This window comes from Eretmochelys imbricata, chromosome 9, assembly GCF_965152235.1.
Source record: "Eretmochelys imbricata isolate rEreImb1 chromosome 9, rEreImb1.hap1, whole genome shotgun sequence".
NCBI classification, from domain to species: domain Eukaryota; kingdom Metazoa; phylum Chordata; order Testudines; family Cheloniidae; genus Eretmochelys; species Eretmochelys imbricata.
Window position 1 is genome coordinate 74,596,401 of NC_135580.1, and position 12,083 is coordinate 74,608,483.

The 12,083-nt window shown below is 40.1% G+C and overlaps 1 protein-coding gene across 3 annotated transcripts in view; it reads left to right on the top strand.

The window, feature by feature from the left end:
• Positions 1-12,083, top strand: part of HDX (highly divergent homeobox) — an 83,369-nt gene that overhangs the window by 32,466 nt on the left and 38,820 nt on the right. For all 3 annotated transcript variants that reach the window (XM_077827036.1, XM_077827038.1, XM_077827037.1), the window contains one exon: positions 1,823-1,876. In XM_077827036.1, coding sequence (XP_077683162.1) covers positions 1,823-1,876 — 54 coding nt within the window. The remainder of the gene's footprint in view (positions 1-1,822; positions 1,877-12,083) is intronic.

Here is a 12,083-nt window from a genome sequence, read left to right on the forward strand (position 1 = left end):
CAATTGGAAGGTGTGTTTCGGCAGTGAGTGGTTTCATTCACTTGGCCCATGAGCCAGATCCAGCCTGCTTGATGGGCCTCTATGACAAACTCAAATGATGTAGAATTCAAGTTTTCATTTCAGATTTCTAGGCCTCATCTGAATGTGTCATGTAACTTTGTCTTAGCCTGAAACAACTATTTTCCAAATTTTGACTTTTACTTTCATCTTGTTGAGGTGTTACTTCTGAAACCTAACAGTGACACTTTAAAAACAAGAAAATTTAAAATAATTTGGGTGTACAACTTTGCCTAACTTGCAGTTACTGTAATTGTGCGTTGAAATTGGGTAATGGCACATGCCACTAGTCGTATATACAAAGGGCAGAAGTGATACTGATTTTAGTGCTTTGTATCCTTTTTTCCTGCCACGTGCAACAGTAGCTTTATTAAGAGCCAAATTCTGCTTTCTGCTCTCAGTTCCACTGGTGCATCTTCAACTACAATAAATGAAAGTTGCATCCATATAACTGACTGAACAAATTGGCCCTTAAATAATAGTTATTACTGAGGACCATATTCTACCCATAGTCTTTATGCAAATCTCCCACTGGGCCCGATCCAACGAGGTGCTAAATCTTTGTAACTCAATGATAGTATTCAGAGTAACAGCCGTGTTAGTCTGTATTCGCAAAAAGAAAAGGAGTACTTGTGGCACCTTAGAGACTAACAAATTTATTTGAGCATAAGCTTTTGTGAGCTCACTTCATCAGATGCATACTGTGGAAAGTGTAGAAGATCTTTTTATACACACAAAGCATGAAAAAATACCTCCCCCCACCCCACTCTCCTGCTGGTAATAGCTTATCTAAAGTGATCACTCTCCTTACAATGTGTATGATAATCAAGTTGGGCCATTTCCAGCACAAATCCAGGTCCCCCCCCCCCCCGGAGTGGCTAAGTCATTATGCAAGGTAACCTATTTCCCCTTGTTTTTTCCTACTACCCCCCCCCAGACGTTCTTGTTAAACCCTGGATTTGTACTGGAAATGGCCCACCTTGATTATCATACACATTGTAAGGAGAGTGATCACTTTAGATAAGCTATTACCAGCAGGAGAGTGGGGTGGGGGGAGGTATTTTTTCATGCTTTGTGTGTATAAAAAGATCTTCTACACTTTCCACAGTATGCATCCGATGAAGTGAGCTGTAGCTCACGAAAACTTATGCTCAAATAAATTGGTTAGTCTCTAAGGTGCCACAAGTACTCCTTTTCTTTTTTCAATGATAGTAGTAGGTGCTCAGCAGCACTCAGTATTGTGGCCACTTTTATTAACGGGAGATTGGCTGGCTGTTGATTTAATTTAGTAGTTCTGTTCTACAGACTATAATAAAAAATGTATTTTGGCCAGTGCTACAGAATAAATTTGATACTCTTTTAGTAAGGGCTCTGTAAATGTTTTGATTTCCACATCATTTAAAAAAAAACGTTTTAGGACTGGTGTTACTATAATATAGGACAAAGTTAGTCCTGAAACTTTAGTTCAATAAGAGCAACTCTGCTCACCTAACTTGTCAAAGGAGTCCCACAGTAATCAGGCTACTCACATGAATAACACACAGAATTTGGCCCCCTCTGAAAATCTTGCAAGCATTTTTCTTAAGCAGAAAGGAAGAGTATTTAGATCTGGACTCATGTTTATAGACACTTATCACAATGAATACACACTCTTGAAGCTGGATTATTTTGCACAAGTCATGCAAAAGCTGTGTACATAGTATTATTTGCCATACCAGCAGTCTGAGAGTGTGCCTTATTGGTAATTGTTTTTTTGCTTCCACAGATTTCAGGAAACCTCACTGTGCCTTGGATTACAGGGTGTTCCAGAAAAAGAGCAGTAAGTACATTTCACTTGAAGCAGCAAATGAGCTAAGTAAAGGCATGAAAACACATTTAAAAAAAAATTGAATGACCTCTAGAAAAATGTCACTTTGAGTATTTGGTAAAACAGAAATGTGTGTTTTTTGATTTATTTTATTTTTTGTTCATAGTAGCCACAAACAGTAGCCTGTAAATATACCCCATAAATAGCTGTACAGTATCTAGTGTGTTAAAAGCCCAAAATTGAAATCCTAGGTCCCATCATGCCACCTTTGCACATGTAAGTAGTCCAAGTATCTGAAGTGCACAAATAGGGATTATTTCCATGAGTAAAGACTGCAAGACTTGATGTGATTTGTGTTAAAAATGAAACAAAGGCTGGTCATGACTCAAAAATTCAGAGAGGGAAAACTAAACTCATAAGGAGACAAATCCTAGTTTGTCAGCCTGCTAGATCCTATCTGTATGTCTATATATAAAATATGAGAAGCAGGATTTAGTCTAAAATGTATGTCATAGTTATCTCAGGTGTATTTTTTATCCACATTTTAGTTTTTATACCGTTTCCTATTAAGCGAAATCAACCAGATTGGTGTTCTGAAGTCATAAGGCATTCCTAAATATAGTATAAAACTATACTTCTGTTCATATTTACGAACTTTTATTGAAAATGTCATAACTTTCTTGTCTTCCAGCTCAAAGTCTATTTTTCTAAAATAATCAGGGTCAGTGTTGCGGTATAACAGTGGGAGGAAAAATATTTGCTCTCAGTTATTTACATGTAGTAAGGTTCTGAGTGATAGAATGTATCAATTCAGCCATCAGTAAATCCTAACTAGATATAAAAGCACCTCTATTTAATACATCTAATATTACTTTTTAAAGATAAAAAGTTAGAGACAGCTGTTCGTGCTTACATGTTTCCCAAAGCATAAAAAGAACTTTAAGATAAAGATGAGAAATAGATATGCTTTACACAAAGGAATTTTTAGTAAAACATTGTAGTTTTTAAAAAAAATTTAAAAAAACCCTAAACCTAAATGTTGTGAGCTGGATAATTCAGAGACATTCCACATTTTTAATAACTTTGCCCTTATATTCTATTATGCTGTGCACTCTACACATAAAATTAGTCTGAGCTTGTGATAAGCATGAAAACGGTTGAATTTCACATTTGAAAAATGATTAAAATAGGGGGAAAAATGTTTTTCATATTGTAAGCACATGCCAGTTTCTTTGATGTCTGTTAGCAGTTCCAGTGATGGGCCATGGAGGACTTTCTGGCAGACTACAGATGTTCAGTGAGTCACATGTGGCCTGCTCCGAAATCCATTGAAGTCAATGGGAGTTTTTCCATTGACTTAAATGGGATTTGATCAGGCCTATGATATTGCCTGTCATCCTCATTCTCAGCTGCTAAATTACATTAAAAGACAGCTAAAATTAATTAAATACTTGTCTAATTGCTTTTTCATGTAATCAATTGCTGTAGTTGCCAGACGGGCTTTATGCTATCCTGCTTGGGAGGGCAGGTGGGCACAAGACAATCCCTAGTAAGTTGCATTCCACACTATGGGGGAAAAGTGGGAGCTTCCCCTGCTGTGTAGAGTAAATAGTTCTAGCCTTTGGGACAATGAGATATTTAGGGGGCAATATTTGCAGAGAGGGTTAGAATGGTTGTATGGATTCTGTATGGTTAAAGGGGTGTTTGAATCCATGTCAGGCATAAGATCAAGAGAAGTATAGTGCTGTTTTTAGACTTCAAAATGTTCAAGGGATAGGATGTATTGTGGTTCACAGTGAAATAGTGGTTAGAAGGGTGGGTGTTTATAGAATGTATGTAGAGGGTAAGATAGATATGTTGTGATCTCATTAGTGAGAAGGTAGGATATCAGAATGATCGTTCTTAGCCAATATATGAAGGATAGGAGATGAGATAATGATACAAAGGGAGAGCAATCTGCAGGAGGGTGTGTTCTGGTGTAGGTGGATAATGGTTGCACATGTTGTGGAGTAACACAATATGAAGAGTATGGGATAGTATCAAGGGTACTTTATATAGGAACGTAGCTTATACTAGAAATGGTGAAAGGATACAATATGAGGGTATAAAGGGGCTTTGGGCATGTAATAGGATGGTCAGGGATGTGAGAGTGCACGGTTAAAAAGTTGTCTGACAAACCAGAAAGGACAGTTAACTTCATTTTCTCCCCATCCCTCACTTACAAAAGACATGTAAGTATTTCCCTGTTTGCTGTTAATGACCCATCCAATTTGACTGCATCCATTGTTCCCACATAGAGTAAGTATTTAATTAACTCAAAATTGAGCTGGTTCATTTCTGTAGTGGCTGCCAGTGCCTACAGGAGGAAATTTCCACAGTCCATTTATCTCCGACATGGCTTAATAAACACACGTGTTTCATATCTTTACTACTCTTGTCACAAGAATGTTTTTGCTTCAAGATTTGTCTTCACTGCAATGTTAGCTTGAGTTCTCTACACTTCGGTAACTACTCTCGAGTTTCCTTAGTTCAAATGAGCGTGGTAACACTGCAAAACAACATCTGAGCAGCACAAAGTGGTAGTATGAGCAGCACAGAGTAGCTGCATCGTTAGCAGGACTCATGCTTTTTTGTAAGCTCTCCGGGAAAGGAGCCATGTACTACTCTGTATTTTGTACAGTGCTTTCAACAATGGGGCCCTGTTCGCGGTTGGTTGGCACTACCATAATAGACATGATTAACAATTCATATACCCTCTGATGGGTCAGTCAGCACTTGAGCTGGAAATTTTTGTGCATGAGTGGGAATCTGGTATGGGGCAGCACTCAAGTTATATTTCTAGCTAACACTGCAGTGTAGAGAAGTCCTCAGTCTCCTGAGCTGACCCTGACTGCATGTGTGCACGTGTATGCACATATTTATAAAAAATAATTTTCTGAATGAAACTAAAACTGACGTAGCTCTTCTCCTGATTTCCTGCTCTTGGAATGTGCAGGAATATTCTCTGGCATTATTTTCCTGGGGAATAATCGTGTTCCATAAATATAATGTCAAGATGGATTAGTTTTGTGTAATGGCCTCAGAAACCATTGTTTTCCTCATGTACCACTGTGACGATTGGAGTTACAGTCCCTAGAGTTAAGCATCACAAGGTTGATGGTGAGGTGCTCAGCTCTAGCATTCGTTTCCCATCTAATCAAAAAGCTCATGTTTTATATATATTTAAAAAAAAAAAAAGTGAGGTTTGGGGCCCATGGCAAGATCTCTGTCTTCTGATAGGCTACTTCACCAGGGGTAGAAAGCTGAGGGGTTCTTTTAAATGTAGGTTTAACTTGTCTGTATGTCCCTGCTTTGGCTTTCATTACTGCTATCTACAGAGAAGCTAATTTGTTTTACAGTAGGTTGCATAATTTACAGCAGTCAGTTTCAGAAACAATGTAATAGTGAGATACTTTAAAGTCACTATTAGCAGTCCTCCCTCTGTAAGTCAGAATGCAGTAGATTTTCAACGGTAGAATAACTCTAGTGACAGACTGATGTCACAAAGAGCAACTGGGAAACCCAGTGGAGTGAAAAATAGCTCAGCACAGTTCTTTAGAAATGCAGCATAAGACTTTGTTTTCATTTTTTTTTTTAAAGCCCTGCTAATGGAAAGAGCAACGAAGCTCCCTCCAAGAGAGCTCCCTCAAAATGAAACTTTTTACCTACAGTTTCTAAAATTAGTTTAAAAGTAATGTAAAGTTCTTATTCTCCTAAATCTTAGATAATCCTTTAAATAAGCTTTGAAATATTCTTCTGTTTTTATTTATTTTGCTTTATTTCATTTTAATTTACATGAACTGAAATCTTAGATTGTAGATTAGCTTGGCATGTACAGGAACTAAAATGTGCTGATGTAGATCCATAAATGTTTTAGCTTATGTAGTAACTGTAAATCTGCTCTGGACATACAATAATGTGTGTGCCAAGACTGCTGTTTAGTAACCTTGGTTAACTATCTTGCTATTAATCTGTGTTGTTAAATAGCCTGAATCAGTGCAGTTGAAGATGCTTTGTAAACCATTTTTGACTGTTGCAGATTTACTAGTCTAATGAATGACCTCAGTTTCCCATCTTTCACATAATCTCACACAAGGCAAATTGTCTTCTAATGAGATTCAAGAAAAGGACAAAATAATTTGTATTTGTCTGAACATGTGGTAGGAAAACAAAATATCTAATTTTGTGTTGTGATTTAGAATAATCTAGGGTGGGGTTCTAAATAGAGTTGTGTAGAGAGAAATTGGAGAAAAACAGAAGGCTGTACAGTGTTAGTAGGTTTTTAGCGTGTACAGTTGAACTTAATTTGAAGTGGTATTTCTGGCAGCCTTTAAATTTAGGGGTTGTTTCCACATGGAGTTGTTCCCAATTAGCTGTTCCTGATTATTCAGGAACAAGTCTATGTGTGGATAAGCCCTCAGATTATCTCTAAAGCAAAAAATAACTTTGCAATCGAGAAAAATAGTAGGCTATATGTAACATCTGTTTAGTTCAAATATCTGAAACTTTCGGGAGGTAATATATTAAACATTCAACACCCGATCCCTTCAGTTAAGGGCAAAGAAAGTTCACAATCCGCATCTGTCCGAGGAGACCTCCGTGGACAGAGAAGAATTAAGACTCCTCATGTGTTTCAGACAGAACATTTCTATTTAAAAGAAAGCAAAAAACCCCTACTACGTTGTTTGTTTGTGAAAGGTGCCCTGAGTAGTAGATGGATTCCTCTTCATGTCATTATAAGAAATAATCACAAAAAGAATACACATACATACTCTTGGTAGATCACCTTTAAAAACCGATAAAACTAATAAACTAATAAAAAATGAGGAAGGAAAGCAAAAATAGAAAATATTGTTGTGGAGTTTCCTTGTAGACTTATGTCATTTGACTTTCTGCTATCTATAATAGTATCCACAGGCCCTTCTGAGGAACTGATCTAGAGTCAAAACCACAGTCCTTTTCCACACCCATGGGCTGTAGATTGGAAATCCTATTGGTGCTTCCTGTGAGATCTGTTTCCCTTGAGAGTTTTAACCTAATATAAGTAATTGGTAATTTACAGAAGAAGAAAATAAATAAAATTGTTGGATATTAAATATGTGGATTATATATGCTGATGCTTCTGTCATTTGTGTACACTAGTGGCAAGTTTGTATGTACACACATGGAGGACCTGGTATGAAAAACAAACCCTGGGAATTTAGGTGAGAAATGTAGTTTCATCTGAACAACTAATTTTTTCTTATGATCTACAGCTTTAACACTAGATCAGGGATTGGCAACCTTTGGCACGCGGCCCATCAGGGAAATTCGCTGGCTGGCTGGGACAGTTTGTTTACCAGCAGTGTCCGCAGGTTCGGCCGATCGCAGCTCCCACTGGCTGCGGTTTGGCATTCCAGACCAATGGGGGCCACAGGAAGTGGCGGCCAGCGCATCCTTTGGTCCGCACCACTTCCTGCAGCCCCCATTGGGCTGGAACGGCGAACTGCGGCCAGTGGGAGCTGCGATCAGCTGAACCTGCGGACGCTGCAGGTAACTAAACCATCCCGGCCTGCCAGCGGATTTCCCTGACAGGCCGCGTGCCAAAGGTTGCCGATTCCTGCACTAGACACTTCATCAGCTTTTAAACTACTATTTTCAGTGGCAGATACTAGTGTTCATTTTGAAGTAACTCCTACATACTTGCTTTCTTGCTTGCATTTTAATTGAGTGGCATGATGGATAAATTGCACTCATTCTAAAAGAATATTCACAAGTCTTTCAGTATGGTTTTAGGTTTCCATCTGTAACAGGTCATCAGAAGGAGAAATGGAAATGACTTAGTCTGATCTTCAAGCTCAGGACCCCAGGTGGGAAAGCAAATGTCGATTAAGGCCACCTTTGTCCTCCTTTGGCATCAGTAAGAGCAGCCTCAGGGCTGCTGTTACACATTTTGGATGCAGTGGCCCCATGGGGCTGCTCTGCTGGCTGGAGATTGCCAGAGGGCCTCCTCTCCCATCCTTGACACATTCCTGACAAGTCTCCTGTGAGGGGAGGAGGCTGGGAGTGGATGGCACAGACTTAATGTATAATGGGTGCTCAGCACCTTCAAAAAATCAGGGCACTTATGGCCTTGCCTAGGTATGGACCGACTTGCCTAACTTTAAACATTCAGGTTTGAAAATTTTTGCCAAAGTGTGCCCATGAGATTTGCCCTCATCCTACCTGAAAACATATCCCTCCGTTCATTCTTTCTTGTCTTAAAAACTTTCCCTATGTGGCTGAGTTAGCTGGATATGTAAGTGTTGTTCAGCCTTACTTCTCTGTACAGTGGCATGAATATAACCCTCACTGAAGAGAAATGCTTTTAAGTGTTCTAGTGAAATGTGGTTGATTTAACCAATTCTTGACTGAAAAATTACATGCTCTGTATGCAAAGTTATTAGAGTGATGGCATGTGTCCATTACACAATGGTTGCGTGCATCTCATGCAATGGTGCCAGAGGGTTTTCTCTAATGGTGCCCATGGGGGTGGCCGTATTTATTCACTGGTGCTCCTTGTGCTCCCTCTGAAGCTATAAAGGGGTGAAGCTTTCCTCATCCTTCAGTTCCTTCCTACCATCCATGTTCGATCGGAGTATTCTGTCTGTCTGTTCCTTCAGTGGAGATTGCAGTGAATGTTCAGTTTTTAGTTAGTCCTACTTAAATAGTAGGAAACCATCCGCAAGTGCTACATACCTTAATAAGTGGAAACATTTCTTTATCTGGGTGTGTATGCCTACACTGCAATTAAACACCTGCAGTTGGCCTATATCAGCTGACTCAGGCTCACAGGGCTCTGGCTGTGGGGCTGTAAAATTGTGGTGTAGATGTTTGGTGTCCCGCCTGGACCCTGAGCTCTGGGACCCTTCCCCGTTGCGGAGTCCCAAAGCTGGGCTCCAGCCCAAGCCTGAACATCTACACTGCAGTTTTATAGCCCACAACCTGAGCACCGTGAGCCTGAGTCAGCTGACATGGGCTAGATCTGGGCATTTAATTGCGGAGTAAATATCCCCTGGGTCTCCTATGCAATCTACTATTCAATAGATTTTTGATTATTTCTTACACTTAAGAGTAAGGTTGGTGGTCAGCTCTATATAAAAGTGCACCTTGTCACAATTTTGGAGTTTCACTCTCACGTCATGGGACCGCATTCTCCAATCCTATGACCACCTTAACGGTTTCTTAAAGGCCTAGAAAGATTGTTCCCTCCTATCAGGGACCCTGCTTCATATTGGGATTGGAATTTAGTGTTGTGAGCCCTTATGGGCTCCCTTTCGAACTGTTAATTACCCATTTGTTGCACCTTTCTGCAAAGATGGCCTATCTAATAGCCATTGCCTCAGCAAGAAGAATGGGGGAATTACATGCTCTAGTGACCGTCCGTATAGTTTTTTTACAAGAATGCTGTACAGTTTAGGCTAAACCCTAAGTTTCTCTCCAAAGTAGTATCTGATTCCACCCCAACCTATCTATATATTTACCAGTCTTCTTTGCAGGGCCTCATACTCAAAAAGATGAGCAAAAGCTCTGCACTCTGGATGTTTGCTGAGCACGAGCTTTTTATCTGAAAAGAACAAAGTCTTGTGGGTCTCTTCCCAGTTGTTTGTCTCCTACTCAGGATGAATAGGAAGGCATCCTATCACAGTACAACTTTCCAAATGGATCACTAGCTGAATTGTTATGCGCTACAGGATCCAGAACATCGCGCTTGTAGAAAAGCTCTCTGCACACTCAGTCTGTACAGTATTTGTGGGAAATGTTCCTGTCGTGGGTGTCTGTATAGAGCGTCAACATGGTCTGCAGTCCACACTTTTGCTAGACATTACAACCACATCAAGAGAAGATGCTCATGTAAGAAAAGCAGTTCTGCAGTCTCTCTTCCACTGAGACTCCTAGCTCCCCCAGAAACTGCTTGGGAGTCACCTGGTGTAATAGACATATGCAGTTACTCAAAGAAGAAAAAACAATTACTCACCTTTGTGTACCTTTCACCCATTGAGATGTGTTGCATGTGTCCGTTACCTGACCCACCCTCCTTCCGCAATGCAGCGAAGTCTATCATCTAAAAGTCTGGTACGAAGGAACTGAAGGACACACAGGGCAGCTCTGCCCCTTAATATTCTCAGCTTGGTGCATGAGGAACACCAGGGTGAAGGCATGGCTGCCCCTATGTGTCTTGCCAGGGGAAGCCCTCTGGCACAGGTACCTGGGAGGTACACACACTTAGTGTAATGGACACATACAAAACCCCTCGAAGAACAACAGTAGGCGAAGGTGGATAACTGTTTTTTATGTTTGCACAACTTATTCACAAAGCTTATAAAATGTACAGAGAAGGAAGGCTGCACTAGGCATACAGGTGCGGCTGCACAGTAAAAAGTTTTTCTGACCAGGAAAAATTCCTGCCCATTTCAGCTATAGTATGGTCTTTTATTTTTAAGTTGAAGAAATGTGTGTTGTGTTTTGCTTTTCTTAAAGTGACTGGATCATTCTTGCTAAAACTTCCTTTAAAATCACAAAGATAGAAGCAAATCCTGGAAAATTTCAGCCCCAAATGTGAAAATTCGAAAAAACAAAGCTGAACAATTGAGAAACTAGAGTGGAAACAGTAATATAATCTTAACCATAGCTGTTACTGCTACTCCACATGTAATTAAGGTTATTGAGACTTGTGTTTTGATATGAGTGAAAGCTTGGATATTTTTGGGTGTTGTGGGTTTTTAACTTCTGCAGTTTAAAAAGAAACAAGTATTCATCCAACAGCTGTGATAAACAAGACAGTGTTGCAAAATCTCTACTCTAGTTTATTCACTCGCACTCTGAGATGGACATTGTAGTACCCATTAAACCAAAATAAGTTAACTAGAATGATACTTCCAGACTCCCCTATCTTTACTCCATCTACAAGAGTGAAGCTGGAATTCTGGTATTCCTTAGTTCTGTTTTAGTTGCCCACAGTCAAGGGTAGAAGTTGGTCTTTTTGAGCCACAGCATTGAAGTTTTGCCTAGAACATGGAATCACAATGTGAGGGGTTATGGGCTAAGCATTGCTGGAATACAAAGACACTCTGAACACAAGTTCAGATCTCAGCAGAGGCCTTTCAGCCCTTCTTCCTTCTCAGACAGATGGGTTAAGTCTATGCAGTTTACTGTATGTGTGTGTTATGAATGAGATCTTAAAAACAGAGGTTCTGTCTGCTTTCCGTGTATGATAAGAGTCAGACTGTGGCTGGTCCATGTGTGGGTCATGGAGAAGCATCAAAGCTGCAGGAGACCTGCAAGGGAACTTGTCCTGAATTGCAAAAAGAAAAGGAGTACTTGTGGCACCTTAGAGACTAACCAATTTATCTGAGCATAAGCTTTCGTGAGCTACAGCTCACTTCATCTGATGCATAAAAGTGGAAAATGCAGTGAGGATGTTTTTATACACACAGACCATGAAAAAATGGGTGCTTATAACTTCAAAAGGTTTTCTCCCCCCACCCTACTCTCCTGCTGGTAATAGCTTATCTAAAGTTATCACTCTCCTTACAATGTATATGATAATCAAGGTGGGCCATTTCCAGCACAAATCCAGGTTTTCTCTCGCCCCACCCCACTCTCCTGATGCTCAAATAAATTGGTTAGTCTCTAAGTACTAGAGCCACAAGTACTCCTTTTCTTTTTGCGAATACAGACTAACACAACTGCTATTCTGAAACCTGTCCTGAATTGCAGGAGCTTTGGGCAAATTTATTTTGGAGGACAATTCTGCTACCTTTTGAATAGGTGCAATGTATACCTCCCCCACCTTGTACTAACAGTTCTGCTGGCTAATGGGTAAGAAATCAGGAGCAATGGGACTAGACTCACCCCATCCTATCCCAGTCTTGTCAGAGTAGCTGATGCTGGTGATGGCTGGAAGCAGTCCATATGCTAAGGGAGTTCAAGGACTATTATTACTGGCCTTTGTATGTAGACACCAGAGTAAAGGGATGAAGACCCTTTTGTGTCTTCTTTCACCACCTCCCATTCCTCAGACCAAGCAACAGTTTAGGCCAAAAGATTTCATGGCATTTCTTTGTTGGTTTGACTCAGTGTCTGTGGCTACAAAGTTTCGCTCACCTTACGCTGTGAACTGTGCTATGAGACAGATGGGTGCTGCCCTTCATCCCAGAGA